Source organism: Dama dama, chromosome 18 (genome assembly GCF_033118175.1).
Source record: "Dama dama isolate Ldn47 chromosome 18, ASM3311817v1, whole genome shotgun sequence".
NCBI classification, from domain to species: domain Eukaryota; kingdom Metazoa; phylum Chordata; class Mammalia; order Artiodactyla; family Cervidae; genus Dama; species Dama dama.
The window spans coordinates 22,580,233-22,605,309 of NC_083698.1; the positions used below are offsets into that span (position 1 = coordinate 22,580,233).

General features: G+C 36.9%; 1 protein-coding gene across 3 annotated transcripts in view; it reads right to left on the reverse strand.

Moving 5' to 3' along the window:
- Window positions 1-25,077, reverse strand: part of AGMO (alkylglycerol monooxygenase) — a 362,881-nt gene that overhangs the window by 337,410 nt on the left and 394 nt on the right. For all 3 annotated transcript variants that reach the window (XM_061165005.1, XM_061165006.1, XM_061165007.1), the window contains exons 2-3: window positions 22,810-22,940; window positions 11,422-11,573 (exon numbers count right to left, since the gene is read on the reverse strand). In XM_061165005.1, the coding sequence (XP_061020988.1) occupies window positions 11,422-11,573; window positions 22,810-22,940 (283 nt within the window). The remainder of the gene's footprint in view (window positions 1-11,421; window positions 11,574-22,809; window positions 22,941-25,077) is intronic.

Consider the following 25,077-nt stretch of genomic DNA (forward strand, 5'->3'; position numbering starts at 1 on the left):
TAAGCCACAAGGGAAGCCCAAGAATACTGGAGTGGGTAGCCTATCCCTTCTCCAGTGGATCTTCCTGATCCAGGAATCGAACCGGGATCTCCTGCATCGCAGGCAGATTCTTTATCAACTGGGCTATCAGGGAAGCCCAAACTCTACTTTAAGAGGTACAAATTAGACAAAGAAACCTATTTAGTAAGTATTGATTTGATCTAATTAAGAATTTAATAAAATACATCCTCAGCATAATTATGAGAATTAAAAATGGATCATACTTCCCTGGTGGCTCAGACGGTAAAAGCGTCTGCCTACAATGCGGGAGACCTGGGTTCGATCCCTGGGTCTGGAAGATCCCCTTGAGAAGGAAATGGCAACCCACTCCAGTATTCTTGCCTGGAGAATCTCACGGACGGAGGAGCTTGGTACGCTATAGTCCACAGGGTCACAAAGAGTCAGACACAACTGAGTGATTTCACTTTCACTATATAATATAATTGCTTCATCGTTTCTTAGGGAGAATAAATTTCAATATTCTTACAATGAATAATTGTTGAAGTATCTGGGGGTAGAGTTATATTTCAACATATATGAAAATTGTTCAATTATACACACACAACTTTATTTAAATATATATAATCGTTAATTAATCTTTAAAAGAGCTAGCATGTTGCTTGTCCCATCTGTCAAAATCTTCAACGAGTAATCAATGTTAATCAATTTAGGCTACACATTAAAATAACTGGGCTGCTTAAAACAACATTGACAACAAACACAACTAAGCCCAAGGCCCTCCCGCAGAGATACTAATTTAAGCGATTTCATTTCTAGCCTAGCTATCAATATGTTTTTTAAAGCCTCTAAGGTGATTCTTACATGAACCCACAAAAAAAACATCACAGCACGATCAGTCAGCTAACAATGTGCTCAAGACTTGACAGGACAACACAATGAGTGTAATACTAACTGCGTAAGGACAGAAAGAAAGTGAGCCCTGCTGTATTCTATTGAAGGTTACTTCTCATCTCCTATAAATTTTTTGACACTTCAACAACCAAGGTCGTAGATTTTCTTTCCTACCAATATAACTGAGGCGTTTAAATACACCAACAACAATGTAGATTATTGGACAGATGATGCTATTAGTACATGTCTTATTTAATTAAAATTAATTTTAAAAAGAGAGCCAGTGGGAAGCTGCCGTATAGGCACAGGGAGCTCAACCCGGTGCTCCGTGACAACCCTGGGGTGGGACGAGGTTGGGGGTGGAGGTTTAAGAGGCAGGGGACATGTGCATATTTTGACCAATTCACATTGCTGTTGGCAGAAACCAACACAATGTTGTAAAGCCGTTATCCTCCAACTAAAAATAAATTTAAAAAATAATTTAAATAAATAAATAATTTTATTAAGAGCTTAAAGTAATGACAAACCTAAGAGACTCTGATCAATGACTTCAGTCAAAATATCCAGGCTGTGGCATGTCAACGCTGAGAGTTGGGCAAGTTACTTAAACAATATTGGTTCAGTTTCCTCTTTCATACAAGTACTATGGTAGAACGCATCACCTTGTTGTTCTAATCAAATATGAAAATGTATATGAAGCAATGGAAACAATGAAAAAGAGCTCAGTAAATTTTACACAGTATTAGTATTATATCATAAAGTGACAGGTTTTCAATACCTAACAGGATGAGATGTTCTGATGCTTACTTGGCCTTAATATATTCAATATATTCACTGATACTTTTGTTTACCATACCTACAAGTGCAGAAGGGTCAGACTCTGGAGTCCCACAGCATTTGAAAATGGCAAGAAGACTTCTTGTCACCTGCAGAATATCCTAATTATATTTAAATTTTAGTGAAGTTCAGTGTTTATCCTTTACTCACAAACTTATAATAAAACAACTCAGAGTGATACCTTTTAGTTCTCCCTGAAGTTATTGATCTGTGTATATGCCAAACTATGCATATAGAGTCACTTAAAAGATGGTGGGTAGTTAAGATCTAAAAAAGTACGTATTTTCATTCCACATGGTTCATATTATGTTGTGGTCACATATTTCTTTACAATGCAATACTCATATCCATCTCCATTTTCATAAAACATTAATCAACTTCTTTTCCTGACATGATTAATTATATCTATCCCTGTTCATATTCCAGTTTCCCACTGATCTTTATCTAGTCAAAAAACTAAGCTATGATGATAACTTGGGCTTCCCTGGTGGCTCAATGGTAAGAATCCACCTGCCAAGGCAGGAGAGGCAGGAGATGCGGGTTTGATCCCCGGGTCAGGAAGATGCCCTGGAGGACAGCATGGCAATCCAGTCCAGTACCCTTGCCTCAAAAGTCCCATGGACAGAGGAGCCTGGCAGGCTACAGTCCATGGGGTCACAAAGAGTCAGCGACTGAGCGACTGAGCACATGTTAACTTGGGTGCCTATTAAACATTATCCAGTTTTAGTCTTATATTATTGCTTGCATTGCTTCTTTTTAGTAAATTTTTAAATGATAAATTACTGTTATAAACATGATTTATACATAGCTGCCTGCACTAAATATCTTCTGCTCAAACTCATTTTCTTTCTTTATTTTCTACTTCTGACTCATTTGGTTTTATGCGTTATTTGTAGTTCACTCTGTTCTTTAACTATGAGTCAGTTTATTTCCTAAGCAATATTATTATTATGGTGGAGGTTTTAAAATTCTGCATAATGACTTATTCTCACACTGTATTTCAAATTTTCTAAAGAAAAAGAGAACACTGCTAAATAAATCTATTACAATGAAGTGAGATACATTTTTTGTTGATTTGACTACCACCTGGACATCTGGTGCATTTTTCTGGGGCTTGCCTGTACCGTTAGTTTAACTCATGGTATAAGCACTTCACACAGAGAACGTGTGCCCTTCAATGCTTCAAACAGCTCCAGGGCACAGAGCCGCACTAAACATTTGTCTTAAAAAATGATGCAGCACAAGCTATATACTGCAAAACCCTACTGCCGTGGGGCTTTTTGCATATCAAGATGTGTGTGAATTTGGAGAGGAAAAAAATTTATACACATACTTTTGAAATGCCTATAACACAAAATTACATTTCAGAAAGCATCCTAAGAAACAGAAGCCATCAAACTGTAAGAAAAAGGACAAAATCAAATTACCTATTGGTGTAAGAGAAGAAAGAACAAGTCTGTTTTAGAGATTTTTTTTTTTTTCAAATCATTTTCTAGGTCCTGGAAAAAGAGATTTCAGTCTCTAAGCTGGAAAAATCTTTTTAATAAATTAAAATTTAATTAAGCTGAGAAGGCAACAAAAGCAACTTTAAAATCTAAATACTAAATACAAATTCTAGTAGATTTGGTTTCTTCCAAAAGAGCAAGGTAAAAACAGTGATGTTTAAAGTAAAAGGGAACATAGATAAGTTTGACCTATCAAAAAAATTTAAAATTACCTAATATTAACTTGAGGAAAAAAACAATTTTAAAAGAAAAGGACACTAATTTCATTATTATAGTTGACAACAATTCATTTAGGGAAAGATTGTTAATATCATATCTTTATCACCGGAAGCCTAAAACACTGTCTTGCAGTGTTCCCTATTGTCTATATATCCGACATAGGCCTGAAAAGTTCATTTTCCAATATATACATATTATTAAATACAGAGGTAATTTTTTTTAACATTAATAAATCAAAATCCACATGACCTGTTTGATATAACTAGAATTCTCTAGTGCTAGTGTATGTTATGGGTTTCCCAGGTGGCGCTATTGGTAAAGAATCTGCCTGCCAATGCAGAGACCTAAGAGACGGGGGTTTGATCCCTGGGTTGGGAAGATCCCTGGAGGAGGACATGGCAACCCTCTCCAGTATTCTTGCCTGGAGAGTCCTCATGGACAGAGGAGCCTGGCAGGCTACAGTCCATTGGGTGGCAAAGAGTTGGACACCACTGAAGCAGCTTAGCATGCATACACACAGTGTATGTTATATATTTTGTACATATGGCTTACAAATATATAGCGCATTTTCACAAGATCCTCCATGAAGTATTATTATTAACTCCAGATAACAATAAGAAAAAAATGACTCTGTATGACAATAAGTAAGCTTCATTATGCATTGTGAAAAAGATAAATATTTTAACAATGACCATGTATTAACTGTCATTTAAGGGAAACATGACAGTTTTCAGGATACTATTATATATAACATGTTACATAAAAAGAGAGACCAGACAACATGAGTTTATATTTAGTTTTTTACCTGTTATGTATCAGTCTCTGGCCTTAGCATTTCTCAACTGTGATTCATTTACACCACACAACGATCTTACATGGGTTACACTACTGTTAGTTGTATCTTACAAATAAGGATAAATAAGAGGAGGCATAACCTGCTCAATATTACACCATAAGTGGTAGAGCCAAAGTCTGAACCCAGGCAGTCCAGTTCCACAGAGTCTCTAATAGCATTTTGTATATTTTGGATAATAGTCTATTATCAGATGTGTCTTTTGCAAATACTTTCTCCCATCTGGCTTGTCTTCTCATTCTCCTGACATTGTCTCTCATAGAGCAGAAGTTTTTAATTTTAATGAAGTCCAGTTTATCAATTTTTTAATGGATCATGCCTTTGATGTTGTACCTAAAAAGTTAACTCAACACCCAAAATCCTACTTATACACTTACTCCCATGTTATCTTCAAAGAGTTTTATGTTTAAGACTGATTAACTTTTGTGAAGGGTTGTAAAATCTGTGTCTAGGTTCAATTCTTACATGTAAATGTCCTGTTGTTTCAGCACTATTTGTTGAAAAGACTCTTCTTAGTTTAATTGAATTGTCTTTGCTCTTTTTTGCCAACAACAATTATGCCAATCTATTTGAGGTTCTCTAATCTGTTCCACTGATCTATATTTGTCTGTCTTTTGACAATACTACAGGGTCTTGACCACTGTAGCTTAATAGCTTCATAAGTCTTAAAGTTGGGTGGCATTAATCTTCCAAGTTTGTTCTCCTCCAATGTTTTGTCGGCTATTGTTTTCTTCTTCAACATTCTGTATTAGGCTGTCTTTTTGCCTCTCCACATAAACTTTAGAATTAATTTGTCAATATTCACAAAATAACTTGCAAGATTTTGATAAGGGATGAATAGAATCTATGAAACAAATTGGAAAGAATTGATATCTGGAGAATATTGAATCTTCCAATATTTTGGCTCTAGAATCTATGCTTTTCTACCATTACATTGGTTGCTTTTCCAATGGCTTTCAATAATAATTGAATTTTAGTTATTAATACTGATACTATTACTGGCCTCATCATTTCAGGAATATGAATTTTAAACAGGATTCCATTTGGTTTTTATGTAAGTACTTTGCGAAAGGTTAATCAGCATATTCAGAGATTTGGAAATTTAAGAATCAGTGCCAAAGAAATAGGTGAGGAGGACTAAAAGGTACAAACTTACAGTTTCAAATCAATAGTCATGGGTATGAAGTGTACAGTCTGGGGAATATAGGAAGGAAATAAAGTCTGTCTCAGAGAGGTTAATCTCAAGGTCATGTGGATAGTACATAGTTGCACATACAGAGTTACACAGTTAAACTTCTCTACTCAAATTCCATTGCTCTGCTATGTAATAGGCAAGTGTATAGGTCCAGCAGTAAAAGAAAATTAGCATATTATCTGTCTTAAGTAGAGTCAGTCACATCAGACAATAATGATAAATTAATCTTTATCTGTCTTTTAGTTTCATTTTGAATACTCTTTTCAGAGCTTTATTAATTCCATAAAATATTACTAAAGTCATCCTCAAATATTTCCAACTATTCCCAGAAATATATCTATATTTTAGTTATTAATGTTAAGAAATAGGATGACTAAGATATTTGAAAGTTGTATCCTCTATTAGCAAGTGCATGAATTCTCTATTTGAAAGGATCTTTACTTTCAACCCTCTGATCATGGCTAGATTCTTTGTATCAAGTGTGCTTTTCATACATTATCTACGTACAGAATATAAAAACAACAAAGGAAATTTAAACTGTGGCTTTAAGGGTGACTGCAGCTGTCAGTGATAAAAGTAAGTTATTTCTAGGGGAAATTTCCTTCAAATGGTGCTCTCTGAGGGGAAATAACGATAATATTTCAGTGCATACACATTGGAAGTGCTCCTGTGGATAAATGTTTAATATTAGTCATAAGATAGCCCCTGTCATGGAAATGAAAGTGTGAAAGTGTTAGTCGTCTAGTCGTGTCAGACTCTTTGCAATCCCATGGAACTCACCAGGCTCCTCTGTCCATGAAATTCTCCAGGCAAGAATACTGGACTGGGCTGTCATTCCCTTCGCCAAGGGATCTTCCCCACCCAGGGACTGAGCCTGGGTCTTCCACATTGCAGGGAGATTCTTTACTGCCTGAGACAACAGGGAAGCTCAGAGGAAATGATTGGCATAGGTGTCAGGCTCCTTATCAGAAAGTAATGATGAGAAATTGGAGGTCATAGGCATGGTGATGGGAATTCCAAGGCTTCCTTTATACATACTCTGAAGGATGACTCCTCCAAAAGCTGAGAGAAGGTGAGAAATCATTGGGGGAAAAGCGAGAGGAATAGCAATAAACAAGGCAAATACAGAGTGGACTTCACCTCAGTGATTCAATAAAAATACAGCCACATTTTTTTTAAGTGAGGCATAATATGTGGCAAAGAGTTACAAAAATACTGGGTGCTAAAAAAATAGAAAGACAAGAATGCTTAAGTAACCAATTTTTCAATATAGACTACATTTCTGGCACTATCTCCAGCCAAAAAAAAAAAAAAAATATTCTGATCAATATATCTGTTTATTCTTTGTTTAAACAATAATGAAAATTATAATTATCTAAATTTAACCCCCTTAAAATTCAATTAGAAATGAAAAGTTTAATTAATCTTATACAAATGCTCACTGAGTGACAATAAACTTGTGGGAATAAAAGCTTAATTACACAAAAATTATGAACACTCACCTTTTTTAGATAAAGGAACAAATAAATAGAAAATGAATTAAGTAGTTTACTTGTTGAGTAAAAGTAAAAGCAGATTACTTGTTGAGTACAAGAATTTGAAGAAATTGTATAGTTTTCTTTTTATAACAATTTTACATGTCAATGTCTTGTATTTCAGAACTGGGCTCAAGTGTTACAGTCTAAATGTATGATCAATGCCTCAAAAGGAAATAGTAAAGGTTATAGCCAGCTGAACTCTAATTTATAACCCTATATAATATATGGGAAGGCTCACTGCATCAGTCAGGGCCCAATCAGGAAACAAAAACCATACAATCATTGTAATAAGTAAAGCTAATACAGTGAATTATTAACTAGTAAAAAGGTAGTTAACTAAAAGAGTTAAACAAGGTATAGGTCAGCAGTACAGAAGTAGAATCTGTAGAACACAAATATTACCCATAGATCTTAAGGACAGTGAATGAGGCAAGTGCTTACAAGTTTCAGAGAGCCCCTTACCATGACCAATACCAAGCCTACGAGTCTGCATCTCTGTACAGGCTGTGCACCCATAGGAACTCTACTGGGAACAGAGAGGTTGCGAGAGTGTGTAGACCCCAGAGGGTGTGGGACACACAGTCCACTGGCCACCTAGAGGGCGAAGGGTCCATCAGATGCTGTAGGCTACATGTTAACCACGAGATGAGCACTAACAGGTTCCCCACATATTAATCTGTTAAGGCCTGATAGAAAACAGCCCTTCAGAAAATGGAAACAAAGTCCCTTCCTCCTGCTCTGCCTTTGCTGTGTCCTACCAGACCTTTGAATTGGCAGAACCTAACAGCAAGTCACTCGCAAAAGAGGAACATCTCTCAGGCCCACCTCTGATAAGACAAGAAACAGCAAAGAAGAATGTGGGGAAGAGAGGCAATACAATGAATGACTGGCAAGCTGGTACTTGTACCATCTTTAGTTACGGAAACTGATGCAGTCAAATCTGTGTAAGGTCACATGTTTATGCTTACCGTCACAGATGATAACTTCTTGGTTCCTATTTTTAAATTTGGTTACTCATTGTATCATTCTGACTATTCAGCAGAAAGTACATTGATGGCATTATTTACTAGCTTAACATTTTATTGAGGTATAGATAAAGTGCATGAACTTTAAATGTACAAATTAATAAATTTTTGCAAGTATATACACACATATAAAACTACAAGTCTATTATCTACACAGTCTACACAATCCATGGAATTCTCCAGGCCAGAATACTGAAGTGCATAACTTTCCCTTCTCCAGGGGATCTTCCCAACCCAGGAATCGAACAAAGGTCTCCTGCATTCCAGGCAGATTCTTTACCAACTGAGCTATCAGGGAAGCCCAGAGATAAAGTATATAAACTTTAAACGTACAAACTGATAAATTTTCACAAGTATATACACTCATATAACTACAAGTCTATTATCACACTCAAGACAAGTCTATTACCAGCACCCTGGAAAACTCATTCTGGATGCCCCTCAAGAAATAATCATTTATATTTTAAAAGTTCCCTTAAAAATCTTTAATCTTTTTCTTATTACATGTTTAGTACAACTAATAGGAAGTACAAAAAAAATAATGCAGCTTTTTGTAATGGAGACTAAGCATGCAAGAAGTTACTTGGAGACCTACTTAATGTTATCATTCCATCTTTCTAAAGTAGTCAAAGCACTGTAGGATAATTACTGCGTTACTCTTGTTTCTGTGCAAATTGATAATTTATCAATTTCTTTCTCATTTTTTCCAGGGGAAAAGGGAATGACATATAAAGAATACATATAGCCTCAAATAATCCTCTGCCATTTTTCATAGAGACAGAGATGGAACTCAAGGTTTTCTAAACTTTTCTACAAATACAAAAAGTGAAAGTCACTCATTCACTGTCCAATTCTTTGCAACCACATGGACTGTAGCCTGTCAGGCTCCCGGTCCATGGAATTCTATAGGCAAGAATACTGCAGTGGGTAGCCTGTTCCCTTCTCCAGGGGATTTTCCCAACCCCGGGATCAAACCCAGGTCTGTCCCATTGCAGGCAGATTCTTTATCATCTGAGCCACCAGGGAAGCCCAATAATACTGGAGTGGGTAGCCTATCCCTTCTCCAGAGGATCTTCCCGAGCTAGGAATCAAATCAGGGTCTCCTGCATTGTAGGTGGATTCTTTACCAGCTGAGCTACTAGTGAAGGAAACTGTCTCTTTAACGTAAGAAAATTCTACATGTATGCAAAACAAACTAGTAAAACAGCAACAACATCCACCACCTAGCAATAATGCAGGTTATTAAAGAAGTGATTTAAATGCATGCAAAAACAAAATTTTAAATACATAGTAGACTGTTTCTTCAAAAGTCATAGCATTTAACATTTAGCAAATGTGGAGTATACTTTTATTATATCACTTTATTGCAAACAGTGAAGGGAAAGTAACACATTAAGTAGAGAAGGCAGGGTCTTAAAAAATATTTTAAGACAATATTTAGACTTTAGAACTGTTCAACTTTTCAGCTGAATAAATTTAACCAATTAATCGCTCAGTAATCCAATAGACTCAAAAAATTTGATATTATTGGTTTTTCTTGTCACTCTGGATGTCTAGATTTCTAAAACCCTATTTTAATATTTTGCATTACCATATAAAATATAAAAATTGATTGTTACATTGAAATTTGACACATTTAACTACACAGTTTATTTTTTTTCCAACTAGCTTTCCATCACAAGTCAAAAGTCTTTGAACTTAAGATTAAGCTTCATGGCCTGAAAGTGGTGAGTGTTTTTCCAGAAGGTTTCAGATTTTTTTAATGGCTGCCTTTACTGGATTTGATTCAAAATTTTCCAATGGGAAGCAAACAACTTTGATTCCACGTTTTTAACATATTATTTTACTTTATTGCTCTTCCCTGAGAATACTTACAATCAACATATTTTTAAACATTTTATATTTGGTTATATTTTGTTGGTTCTTTGTTTTCTGTTATAATGGACTTTCAAAGATTAAGCGAATTTGCAGATTTTCCAAACAAACACATCTGTGCAGGACAGTGTGATATTAGAAAATTCCTGAAATTAACTAATACAATGTAAATGCTTTCTGCATTACCCATTTGCTACAACAGAAAGTGAGGGAAATTGCCAATGGGTTTGCTTCAGGGAGAAAACTACTGTTTTGAAATGAAATACAAAGTTTACTGCATAGACCCTATTTTATTCTTAATCATGTTCAATTTGGGAGTATCCTCTTTCATCTATATACAAGGAAATGATGTCAGGAGATGATCTATTATTTTCAAAGGCAAAGGTTATCACACAGAAAACAAACAACTTTTTCTAGTTTATCAGTTCACTTCAAATTGTTTTACAGAATTAACACTCTTTACAGTGTCACTAAATGTCACCTTTAAAGTGCTTAACAAAATAACACCGTGTTTAAAGTTTAGCTGCCTTTAGCCTAATGCTGTCTGCACTGCTCCTATTTCCTTCATCCTTGCTTGGCAAGGACATTTGGTCACACATACTCCCACACACATAGCTCAGTTATTCACTCTGATCTCCAGGGCTCTTCTTTCCATCCCCCGTCTATTTTGTATTATTATTCCAGGTTTCTTCCTCTTCCTTCCTTCCTCCCCACCCACTCAACCCAACTACCCACTGAAATCCTGAGTTCAATTCCTCAGTAGTTTCCCCAAATTAGCACTGTGCTCCATTTCCTTGCAGAAATACTTTTGCATGCCTCCTTCCTCCTTACAGACCACTAGCTCACCTTACCTCTACAATCATTCTTCAACCCTGGCTTATTCCAAGAGATTTAGACAGCTCCTTGCTCCTCCATTTTCCTTTCCATAACAAAACATTTCTTCGGAAAGTGCAGCCAAGAATCCTCACAAGCAAACTTAGTGAACCAGTACAATATGAAGGTTTTATACCAGATGAGAAATTGTGCAAAGCTGTGGTCACACTCAAGTGCATTATGGCTAGTGCCTTAGCTGATTGCATTTTCATTTGTAACATGGCAATACAGCCAAGAACTTGAATCAAGCTTACATGACAGCACGTTACCTAGGATTCCACGCTGTTACAAAGCTCTTCTGAATGACCCTAGATAATTGGGATGTGAAGTGATGCAACAGCCAGGACTTTCTAAAGGGTTTAACAAAAATATATTAGATACAAGAAGTGTGAAATATGTACCTCTAGTCATTTCACATTTTTTCAACAATGACTTCAGATTGTTTCTGTTTAAAATGCAAAGTAAATTTTCATTGTTAATCTTTAGATACTGTAAATAAATTGTTATTCATTTAGTCATTCATTCAGTAAATATTTACTGAATACCAACTACGTGGCAAACACAGTTTAACATAAGTTCAGTAGCAATCAAGCCTTGGTTTGGAACTTACCATGAGCCATACGATGAAACCAGTAGTAACCAAAGTCAACTCCTAAGAAAGTTAAATACCAAGTCCATGGAGAATCCCAAGGCAAACTAATGAGTCTGTAGTTCTCCCAGATATAAACATAACTAGTCAGCTCAATGCTCCTGCAAAACAACCTGGAAAGATAAAATCTATCAGTAATGATTATACTATATTTTAGAGGTTAACTTATGCTAAAACACTTTAGATTATATACAGAAGTGACTTTGTTCACACGTAAAAATAAAATCCTTCCCCTCTTCTTCTTGGTTTCTTACTGTTCTATCATGCTTTTGAAGAGGCTCAGTTCCCTTGGTATCCAAGTGATTCATATCATGTTTCCTTTCGTTTCACAGGCATCATGGATGCCAACTATTTCTCTATTTCATGGAACTTAGCAGGACATTCTTTTTATGTGTCTCTTAAAAATACTTTTCTCAGAACCCACATAACTTACATACGACAAAACTATGACTATTTGCTGTGATTGTCATTTCTAAATCTTAATAAAGAACACAAGAAGGGTGCTTTTTAAAGGAAATGTAAAAAGTAAAAAATTATAAGCAGCATGTTTTTAAAGAGGACTGCAAAATGCCTACTAATTTAACATGTGTTAATCCAAAAAGTTTAAGTTGCTTCTGCCTAACTCCATCCTTTCTTCCTCTCTAATCTCTCCTTCCTCTTTCACACACACACACACACACACACACACACATACATACATGCGCGCACGCGCTTAAAGCTTTTTAGACATTTTTCTTAGCATCTCAAACTGGATCCTCACAGCGTTCCAATATTTCTTGTAATAGCAAACTATAGATCAATATTTTCCCTAGAAGTAAACAATTGTTTTTAAAACCCATATAAAGTATCTCTTACTACCTATTCTACCAAGCTTCTGCAAATGCTATTTCAAGAACTTTCAGAAACATACATAGTGTACTTCAATTTTATAAAGCAGAGTATTTTTCCTTTTAAGTTTTCTATGAGCAAATTTAAGATCAGACTCAAGCTAATCATTCCTTTTATCACTTTGATAGATAAGACTGAACTATTTCACTTATATTTATCATTCATATATAAAATGGATGATACTACCTAATAAAGATTTCTTTATAAACCATGAACTGAGGAAGTTCTTAAATATGCTAATTTTAAATAAAACTCCAAGAAGCAGATCTTTAGTTTTCTCTTTATATTCATTCTTTTACTAATATTTCCCTTTACACAGTGAGCCTCTATGAATTAGCATGTTACTGGGTTCGCTGGAAACCCAGGTATTTACTTTTAATCTACTTTTGACTTCAATTATGATATGATTTTAACTGTGATTTATCGATAAAACTGTGATTTTTTTTAAAATAGCCCCATATTTTGAATTCTTCAAATTATTATTTAATCAGTAACACAAAACACTAGGCCTCTTCCCAATGGCACTAATATAAATAACCAATAGAAATGACAAACGCCTATACTTTCAAAAAGGATTATGCATCATCAGCTCTTAAAACTCAATTTTCAATTTAAGATTATTCTCAGTTTATAAATTGGTGGTCACACAGGGAGAGTAAGAAGAGACTAAAGAATGAGACAGAACACTAGATTGGGACGTGGCAGTTTTTATAAACAAAAGAACTCACAGAGCTGGTTTGTCCGGTGGCTACAGGACACAAATCTCCATACTCTCCCTCCAGACTCTTAAGAGTTTCCAGAAAGGTCCTCACTGGGTTCATTCACTTATTCAGTCGAGATGGCCTCAACAACACCTTACTCTCCCAAGGATTCCTCCTTGAAACAGCTGCTAATAGCATGGGATTGTGGGTGGAGCTTACATTCCACAGACAGGGGAGAGTGTAGAAGAGAGGGGAAGGGTAACAAAGGTTCAGCTTATTGGTCAACTGGCGTCACATCCTCTCCATGACCTCCTCCAACAATTATATGATTGGAAAGAGCCATTTTGTCCTTAAGTGTGAGTCCTTGACCCAAGTGGGCTGCCTACCCAGCACTCCTGTCACAACTCAGTCCAAGCCCTGGACACTCCAGAACCCCCTGACAGATGGCCTTCAACCTGCTTTCAGGACCTGCTTGAGTCTCTTTCCTGGTCCAGACCTCCAGAGGGCCCACCTGTGGGTGTGGAAAAGTCTTCAACATGACAAGGTAGATATAAGTGGCTTTTCTGGACATGTAGACAGAGATGGGATGGGCAATCTGGGTGTCCACACATAGGTATGTGAAGTCCCTCATGGGACAGGACAGACAATGGGCCAGGGGCTCTCAGCCTGTTCTGGGACTCTGAGGAATTCAAGAACTTGAAATTTGAAATGTGTCTTCCAGTTTGCCATTCAGGTTATTGATCAGGGTGAAATGTTAGTCGCTCACTGTGTCCAACTTTTTGTGACCCCATGGACTGTAGCCCTCCAGGCTCCTCTGTCCATGAAATTCTGCAGGCAAGAATACTGGAGTGGGCCACCAATCCATTCTCCAGTGGATCTTCCCAATCCAGGGATTGAACCCATGGTCTCCTCCATTGCAGGCAGACTCTTTACCATCTGAACAATGATTGTGGTAACAGGGCGGGTAGAACAAATTTTATTGTAAAGTAAGTTAGCTTGGTTGGTAACGCATATCTAGACTATGACTTCTGAACTGTGTCATTCATTACTGACATTCAGACAAGATAATTCTCAGTTGTAGGGGTCTGTCTTGTGAAAACAATTACCCAAATTAACAAAACTTAACATTGCTCCTTAGGACTCAGCGGTAGAGGACTGGCCAAATAAAATTCAAGTTCTAGGTAAAAAAAAATGGTGAATAATATGAATTTTAAATGGTCTAACTTAAGTTTTTCAGAGATTCTAAAGTTTGACACTGTTGCCTCTGGGGCCAGATAATTCTTTGTTGTGGGGGTCGGTCCTGTGCATTGTAGGAGGGTTAGCACCATCCCCAGCCTCTACTGACTGCATACCAGCAGCGCAGTCCTCCACTTCGGTTGTGACAACAAACTGTCCACCTGTCTCCTGGGAGCAAAACGGTCCCAGCTGATAACCCTAAATACAAAAGACTGATCCAGAAAGAAAAAAATTAAGACTTAGAAAATGCAACGGAAAGTTGAAATGATCTGCCGTCTTTTGACGTTTGTTTTAGTACACAGTGTCAAAGCAGGTCAACTCATGAATTCATTCAATCTTTCAATGAGTTTGCATCAAGAATCTACTGGGTGTCAGGCACAGCACAAAAAAGGGAAGACACATCAGTGAAGAGGACAAATACAGCCAGTGCATCATCAGTGTCCCACCAGTTCAGTATCTCTTCTCAAAGTTGCTGTCTTTCTTGTCAAGTTTTCCAGTGACAGTTGAAATAGGCTTTCAGATACCAAGATTTCAATAAAAGAAACGGGGGATCCCTGGAAAACTTCCATTTGTAAAACAAAAAGAACCTGCCTGCAATTGAAATGTTTCTTTATTTCCTGTACAGGTGCCAGGTCTTGAGCAGGCACTCAATTTATTATTCTGTCAACTTACTTATTAGGGTTGACACAAATCGAGCTGAAATATGCCTGACATACTACAGTCAAGACTTTTTCTTTTTTTTTTTTTTCACACCCTAGCACAAAGCTAAACTTTTTCAAGGTGAAGAGGAAGAGAGGAGAGGCTGTGGGAATTAAATCCCCAGCTCTCTATCAGCAAGATGGATATGAGCCTCTTCCATCATAAATGGGTAAAAACGGCCATGGAGTGGCCACAACTAGAAACAATTCAGCAAGGGATACAGCTGGGAAATGATTATCAAGCCCTGCAAAGCTCTTGATTGCAGGAAATAGCACCTACATTTTCAAAAATATTCCCACCAGACCCAGAATTGTAAAGCTAAACCTTTTCCTCTTTCTCTTCCCAATTCCGCCAGCCATTCTCCCCTGCTTATGACTTTGCACTCTGGAATTCAAACAATTCTAACCCCTATTCTGAGGGAAGAGACATATGCAGTGAGCTTACTTTATTATACAGAGATGGAAATGAGGTAGCACAGGGGCTTTGGATAACCAAATGCTAGATCCCTTTTTCAAGAAGTTTGAGTGCAAGAGCAAGAACAGGATCTACATAGAAGGAGGCATTAGACCGCTCATCAACAGCTTGTACACCTAGAGGCTTCCCTCCCATTGTCCTGTATTTTTTATAGATTCTTCCCAAATAGCTATTTCTCTTAGGCCTGAGGCATATCTGTTGGCAAATGAAAGTTAGCTAGTTTTTAATGTGTTTTATTTAACATTTGCTGTTCACAGTAGAAATCTGTCCAGTCAGACTGGTGGTTGCCAAGGGGCAGGGGGTTGGGGGAGAGATGGAGTGGAAGGTTGGGGTTAGCAGATAGAAGCTTTTGTATTGTTGCTGATCAGTCACTAAGTCGTGTCCAACTCTGCAACCACATGGACTGTGGTTCACTAGGTCCCTCTGTCCAAAAATACTGGAGTGGGCTGACACTTCCTTCTTCAGGGAATCTTCCTGGACCAGGGATCAAATCTACGTCTCCTGCATTGGCAGGCAGATTCTTTACCACTGAGCCACCAGGGAAGCCCAAGCTTTTATATAAAGAATGGATGGCAACAAGGTCCTACTATATAGCACAGAGAACTATATTCAATATCCCATGATAAACTATAATGGAAGAGAATATTTTTTTAAAAATTATATATATATAATTGAATATATATAATTATATATATAGATATATTACTGAATCACCTTGCTATGCAGCAATAATTAACATATTATAAATCAACTGTACCTCAATAAAAAACTCTATCCTGTCAAAGTTTAGTGACTATAAAATCTGGTAAGATTCTATTACTATTACTATTCTATTCTATTACTATCTATTACTAAGATACTATTCCAGTACTGATGCTGAACTTCTAAAAATATAATTTATTATGTTGAGATTTTCCAATAATCAATAAGTGAGAATAAATATCATTTGGGGATTGAGAATTACAAAGCTAATTTGTTATCAAAATGATCTCAGTTTGAATATTCCCATCATCAAAGGTAGAGAAAGGTGACACTGGAGAGATTGTTTACCTTCTCACTATCTAAATTCAGATATGAGAGCATTAGGTAGAATGGATCCTAAAATTACCTAGCCCTCAAATACTCGCATGCTCTACTCATTAATCAAGCAACTGAAATTTGATGTAATGCTCTCACTGCAAACTGAAAAAATTTCAAAGCAACTTTCAGATTCAGTAGAATTATGTACCCAGTGTTCACAGACATCTGCCAACTTGTGCTATTTCATAACTATCATTAGGGCAATGTGTACTGTTTAATTTGGCCAAACTATACAAAATTGAAAACAAAATAAATCAGGCATCTTTATTTCTAACAATCTCGTCATAAACTAGAAAATAAACCAATATTTAAGTGAGATCACAAAATACCCTTACAAGTTTCAGGAAGTTATAAGTAAATAAATACATATTTGAAATATATATGTATATATATTGATTTTTTCCAAGAAATTAAATTATTTATTTATTTCAAAATTTCTTATACCTGGCCCAGGAACTTGTACTGTCTGTCTGTAAAGCTACTGCCACTTTTGCTCCATCTAGTGGAATACTGATTTTTGCTCAGTAATAACAAAATACATAACACAAGCTTTACCTTCTGCAGGCAGACAACATTTGTACTGCTGTTTCCTACTGTGAAATGACATTTACAAATCAATCATTTAACATAATTTCTTTTTAAAACAACCACAAAACCAGAGACTTCAGTAAACACAATGCAGTGGATTTGAAAGAACTAAATGTGCTACATTTTTTACTTTGCAAGAAGTAAATTACTTCAAGTAATTCAATAACTCTATTGAATAAGAACACAAACACAGACTTAATAATCACAAGGAATCTTCATTCATTCAGGAAGGACAGTGTAAGAGCAATCTCTGAAGTTACACCATTAAGAAAAACAAAGTCTATTGATAGGTTTCTAAGGTAAAAGTTAAGAGGACATGAGGCATTCTCTCTAGCAAAAATAACTAACATACCAGCAGGTTTTTAAAATATATTTTGTTTGTGTGGGATGTTCTTTTCATAATTTTCTCAGTTAATATGACCATATTAATATTCACAATAAAATACCATTATTAATATTACATAAATGAATGTATCTCTTATTTAGGACAATGAATAAATGTTTACTAAATTTCATCACCCCAAATGGCAGACACTCATTTGTTAGAAGTCTGATGTTGCCAAAAACAGTATCAACTCTGCTACTAAAGTCTCGTATAAAAATTCAGTACACAATTTTCCTTTATTCTCTAGTCCTACCTCAAGGAGTCAAAAGAATCTCAAAGAAGTTTAATTTCCTTTTAAGTTTTGCTTTTTATTTATTATTATTTTTTTTTGATGAATTGAAACTTTCTTGGCAGGAGTGGAAAATGCCATGGCAGCCATAGCCAATGAAACTGTAAATACATTTAGCGCAATATCACAGACCTAGTCCTATTGTAAAAATTGGCAGTGACTTATATGTGTTAAAAGTGTCAACTCATTTGAAAATTTACCTACTTAAATTATACCTCCAACTATTGCAATTTGATTTATAATCTGCTGTTTCAACAGAATAAATGAACCCATTAAAAACAAACATACTGTAGATATTTATATCAGGAATAAAATTTCTCTGGGGAGGATGCAATTTATGGAAGCAGAAACATTGGAAGGAAGTAACAAATTGAAGTCCCAGTTTTCTAATGAAGGATTGGAAATTGAGTTCTGCTTCAACAAGCAAGCAAAAAAAAAAAAATGTGATTATTTTTCACTCGTTAGCATTTCAGTCAGTAGCAGGATATTTTACAAGCTTTAGCTACATTTTTAAAAATTGATTTAGTCAATATTTCAGTTTATTTTGTATAGTCATATATGCAATTAACCAATAGAAAGGCATATTATCTGCAGATGATACACTGCATTTAACTACGGTAAATACACATGCTTGTATAACTTCAGAACTAGATTCTTACTAAGAAGTCTGCCTACGGGATTCTAGAAGAGGAAAACAGATGCAAGCCTGCCCAGAATCTGGTTCTTAGGACAGATGGACATTTATTACACATTGTGGTCTGTCTGACAGGCTTGTAAACAAGATACAATGTTGTCTCTGTTGAATAATTTTCCTTACCAAATAAAGATTTGAAAGATACACATAGATCTTTTCCATCAATATGGTAAGTATGCTACTGATCTTTAAGCTACTTTGACTTTTATGTTATAATGAAACTGAGATCCTCAAATAAACATTGTTTTTCCTCAAAGTCTGCACACAGCATTTCCATTACATGAATGGCAAAGTGGAAAAATATGTTCAGGGTTTCACTTTGATTTCCCCAACTATTTTTTGTCAGAGGCCACATGCCTATTTGGAATTACTATCCAAACTATAATTCCTCACAAAGGGATTAACAAATAGTATATTACCATTTTTCTTGCAATTATGTATTTTAAGGACATGGCAAGCCCCTGTTGCTGGTGTAGAAAATGAAATTAGTCCCTCGGAGAGGGTATGATCAGTGTCGTGATAATCTAACCTTCAGCTGTTAACGATTTGCACAAGGATTCCCCTTGATGCTGTGGTTTCAACTGAAATATTGTTCTAAGAATTTCAGTCAAATCCCCCTTCTCATCTTGTGCTGAAAGAGGATTGCGAAGAGTGGATCCTAAGGATCAGCTTTCCTTCTCTGCTTATGTCTGGGAATTTTTGTGATAGCAACAAAATAAATTAAAACATTGGGAAAATTCATTTCCAGATAATTTGCTTTGCTGAGATCTTACAGACAAAAGCCTGTGAAAGATAAAATTATTTGTAAAATGTACAAAGTTATCCACATTTCATAATTTAAAACTGTGATCAAAAAAGAAGTAAGGTGCTGTTCTCATTCAAAATACAACTATAAAAAATAGGCTCCAAATTCAAGTTCACAACCTTTTCCCTTTCTTTCAAAGGGCACCAGAGTTCACAGCTTGTGTTAGCTTAAGGAGTGTTATGAGTAGTGGGATGTGAAGAAAAAGAACTGCAGGCTTATCCCTGAAGGACTAGTTTGTTTTATTTTCTCTTTCTCTCTCCCCACTTCCCTTATATTTGGGGGTTTCTTTTTTAGCAGAAATATTACTCCTTGGGTATCTTGTTAGAATTCTGTACCTTTTCTTTTAATCACAGTGTTGAAGAGAAATAGAGTGCTGAGGATACAGTTTACATTTCTAGTTGTTACAACATAATAAGAGAACAATCTAATCTCACTTGTGACCAAAGTCCAACTTAAAACAGTAAAAGAAATACTGAAGCATTCATCTGACTTGATGTCTCCCTGAGTTTTTATAAATTCATTCCAGCTCAACAAAATATGTGATTCCTAATTGTTCCTGCAGGGTACTTCTCAGTTATCAGGTTATTTTTACAATTCATCAATTGTTCCATTTCCATAAAACTATACACTCAAGTTTCTCAGAATAAACTATTATAACCTAGTATTTTTCAATAGTCAAATATACTTGTCCCTTGAGTATGCTGAATATATTTTTTGTTCACTTCTGTTTAAGGGAGGCATGAAATAAAGGAAATTATGTATAATTGTAAATTCCTAATTAGAGTATTCTGGAAATTAAAAATAATTTGAGATATTATTCTCTGATTCTGACAGCAGTATGCAACCATATGAGTAGCTTTTCAGAGAATCACTATTCTGATTATCATTACCATTATTTTATAACTATTAACCTATCTTTTTCATGGTAGCATTTATGAAATAAATTTTACCTTTAGGTTTACTTTCTATCTAAATAATTTTATGCAATCATAGGAAATGATTTTACCTTTTCTCAGCTATCTTTAAGTTCTTATTTTATTTTTAAAAAATCCACCTTGGTTTCCCACTGGGCGGTTCATGCAAACATTCCAAAGCAGTGAGCACTGGTCAGAAGTGAAGCTTTTAAAACAGTAAAAGAAGCAATGGGTGGGAAGCAGGAATGAGAACATTCACCAGTAATATAAGGCATAGACTTCCAAGGGAATCTTCCCTCACCCTCTCCTCTTGGGAAAACTCTCATCACTGAAGAGCCCTCCATTCACTGGTACCTCCTCTAAACACATTACAATTTATTTTTTCTAAAAAGTAGTACAGCATTCATTATTCTGGGGTCCCCAGGTGGTGCGGTGGTAAAGAATCTGCCTGCCAATGCAGGAGACGCAGGAGACAAGGGTTCAGTCCCTGGGCCAGGAAAATCCCCTGGAAAAGGAAATAGCAACCCCAGGATTCTTGTTGGGAGAATTCCATGAACAGAGAAGACTAGTGGGTTACAGTCCATGAGGTATCAAAGAGTCAGACACAACTGAGTGAGCACACTAATGCTGGAGATGCAAGAGACTTGGGTTCAATCCCTGGGTTGGGAAGATCCCCTGGAGGATGAGGAAATGCCAACCCACTCCAGTATGCATTGTTCAGTCCCTTCATCCTCAGACTTCACCATCAACATAACACTATAAGAATGTGAGATTTAAAGTAAATTCTGCCATATCTCTACAAAGGACCCGACTTCATTCCTATACCTAGAGTCTATCATACAGAGTGAAGTCAGTCAGAAAGAGAAAAACAAATATCATATATTAACACATGAATGGAATCTAGAAAAATGGTACCGATAAACCTAGTTCCAGGGCACAGTCATAGAGACACAGGCATGGAGAATGGACATGTAGACATGGGAGGGAAGGGAGGGTGGGATGAACTGGGAGATTAAGCCCGACATATACACGGTAACATCTGTAAAGCAGATAGCCAGTGGGAGCCTGCTGCCTAGAACAGGGAGCTCAGCGTTGTGCTCCGTGAGACCTAGAGCGGTGGGATGGGGGTAAGGGAGGCTCAAGAGTGAGGAGCTATCTGTATACATATAGCTGATTCACTTCACTGTACAGCAGAAGTTAACGTAGCACTGTAAACCATACTCCATTAAAACACACACACACACACATGCAATTATTTTGTACATCATGATAGGCATAGGAGTTCAAACTATGAAGAAAGAACACCTCTTTTTCTCGAGTTACATGCAACCTATCAGGAAGGGCTGGGGGGCAAACAGGTGAGCTTAATACCATGTGACGATTCTATTACGGTGTATGAACAATACTCCACAGTGATTTCAACCCATAGTGAAGTGATGCCTAAAGTAGGGATGGAAAACAGACAAGACTTGCTGAAGAGTATGACTCTTCATGAGAAGTATGTATTTAGACTGAAGAAATGAATGGGAGCTGGCCACTTGGATGACCACTTGAGACATCTGGGTGATGGCAAACAAGGAGCAAATGGCTATTGCAAAGGGGGAAGAAGAATCAAGGGACCAGAAGGCAGGCTGGATAGACAAAGGCCTCCATAGATTAGGGAAGAAACTATCCTCCGGCCATAAGGAACCTATGAGGGAGTTTCCACCAGATTCACGTCATGGAAATATTTGGCTGCAAATGAAATAGGACTGCCGTTACTGCTGCTGCTAAGTCGCTTCAGTGGCGTCCGACTCTGTGTGACCCCATAGACGGCAGCCCACCAGGCTCCGCCGTCCCTGGGATTCTCCAGGCAAGAATGCTGGAGTGGAAAATAGGACTAGAGACAGAGTTACCACTTAGGAGACCACTGTAGTAATCTAGAGCTTTGTGTGACATTGATTAGGGAGATTGCTACTGCAGGTGAATTTGCCTGAGGCAACATTAATTTCCCAGTAGATAACTAAGACAAAATTCAGGCCTGCTGCTGCTACTGCTGCTAAGTCGCGTCAGTCGTGTCTGACTCTGTGAGACCCCATAGACGGCAGCCCACCAGGCTCTGCCGTCCCTGGGATTCTCCAGGCACAAACACCGGAGTGGGTTGCCATTTCCTTCTCCAATGCATGAAAGTAAAAAGTGAAAGTGAAGTCGCTCAGTCGTGTCTGACTCTTAGCGACCCCATGGACTGCAGCCCACCAGGCTCCTCCGTCCATGGGATTTTCCAGGCAAGAATACTGGAGTGGGTCGCCAGTGCCTTCTCTGAAACTCAGGCCTAGGACTAGGCTAAAACAATTGAAGCAATTGCCTTGGGAACAAAATTTCAGGAGGCACCAATAAATTCAGTAATCACAATAAATAATACTTAGAGCAGTATTTCCAGTAACAGATGTAAAACATCCATGATGAACAAAATATCAGACATTTAAACAATGACAGTAACTGAGTTCTTTGGGGATGTGTGTAAAAATAGACCAATTCCCCATACAATGGGTTTCTTCTTCATCTTACCTGGAGAATTTAAGTTTATTCACTCACTGCAGCTAACCAGCTAACTCACCTCGGAAGCTGAGACACAATGCCAGCTGACATAGATGTTAAGGCATCATCCAAACCGCCTGGTGGCTTCCCTTTGCGAATCCAGCTGACAACCAGCTCAAGCAGCATCAAGGAAATGAAAAATGGAGTTGCCTGGAAAGCAAATTGCAGAAGAGAGATGCTATTGTGCTTGGTATGAAATTCTTCCAAGTTTTCTGATTAGTCATTCCCAAAGTGGGAAGCCCAGAGTGACAGTTCATAGCAGAAAAGGTATGAACCTATCCTTGGTGATCATTTCCTCCCGACAGGCAAAGAAATCTGTTTATTTCAGACACATGCTAACAAGGTGCTCCAATTCTATCATCCTATTTGGACACGAAATGCAACCATGGAGGCTTCCCTGGCGGCTCAGTGGTGGAGAATCTGCCTGCCAATGTGGGAGACATGGGTTCGATCCCTGGTCCAGGAAGTTTCCACATGCTGCAGAGCAACTAAGCCTGTGTGCCACAACTATTGAGCCTGTGTTCAAGAGCCTGGAAGTCGCAACTATTAAGCCCAACTGCCACAGCTACTGAAGCCCATGTGCCCTATAACCTGTTCAGTTCAGTTCGGTCGCTCAGTTGTGTCCGACTCTTTGTGACCCCATGAATCACAGCACCCCAGGCCTCCCTGTCCATCACCAACTCTCGGAGTCTACTCAGACTCATGCCCATCAAGTCGGTGATGCCATCCAGCCATCTCATCCTCTGTCGTCCCCTTCTCCTCCTGCCCCCAATCCCTCCCAGCATCAGGGTCTTTTCCAATGAGTCAACTCCTCGCATGAGGTGGCCTATAACCTGTACTCCCCAGCAACAGAAGTCACTACAATGAGAAGCCTTCACACCACAACTAGAGAGTAGCCCCTACTTGCAACGAGAGAAAAGCCCGTGCAATGAAAACCCAGCACAACCAAAATAAATAAATATATTTTAAAAAGAAAGAAATATAACCATAGATGTAACCACAATAATTCTGCCAAGAAAATTTAAAAAATTAGGCAGGACGTTTCAAGGTCTAAAAAATACATTTTAAAATAAGTGCAATAATCAGAAATCTATTAATAAACTACAAAGGTAAGGTACACTTTCAATCACTTTCCTTAAAGATGTGCATGATTTTATTTTTTCATATTAGGATGACAGGAATCACAAAATTGAAATTGTAGGAATACACACTACTATATATAAAATATATAGCTAATAAGGACCTACTGTATAGCATATGGAGAATTCTTTTCAGTATTGTGTAAGACCTACATGGGAAAAGAATCTTTAAAAGAATGGATATATATATGTATAACTGATACACTTTGTGGTACAGTAGAAACTAATCAACACTGTAAATCAATTATACTCTAATAAAATTTTGAAAAACATTGAAACTGTACAAACAAAAAATTTTGCTTCTGAATATTTCAGAGAATGAGATCATTTTAAACATTTTGGACATCATTCAAGTTTTATTCATTCAGTTTTTTCTTATAGGAAAAAATTTATCATCTATAATTGATGACAAATATCAGGCTAGTTGTGGTGTCATAATATAAAATAATAATGATTTATAAAGATGTGAGTACCACATTCTTTCCTTTAAAAATCAGAAAGGAGTAATATCAAATCCTGAAAAAATTATGGGATTCTCTTATTTGAAAGTTGATCATGAGTACTGAAATTTTCTAAACCCAAAGCCTAAGAACATATTTTCTGATGTCATTTTCTTTTCTATTTCTGGTCTGAACTAGTAAGTGTTTTAGGAACAACTCTGACAGGGTGGGGAACTTCAGTATTCAAGTTCTAATTCTGGATATTTCCACTTTCAATCATAGCCGGTAACCAGAAGTGAAAGTGCCTCTGAACACTGAAGAGTTGCAAAGAAAACTTGTTTTACAAGTTCAAACTTAGGAAATCAGGGTTGAACTCTCAGCTGTGTGTCCATTCTGCAGAACCACCCTGCTTAAAACAACAACAACAAAACCAAACAGGAAATCATTTCCTGGGAGGTGGTAGACAAGTTTTCCTTTAGAAACAAAATTGTTACAAAGTTTACTGATACCACATAACCATTGGATACTGAGCTTCTAACAGCTAAATTTGTAATGCCACTGTGTCCAGGAAAACTTTTTAAAGTTTTATCACATTCTGGAGTGACCTTCCAGGGAAGAGAAATTTAACAGGAAGAGATGGTTAGGGATATTGTGCGGAAATTCAAGTGGAAATTCTACTTTTCCCCCATGCTTTTTTTTTGGAAACTA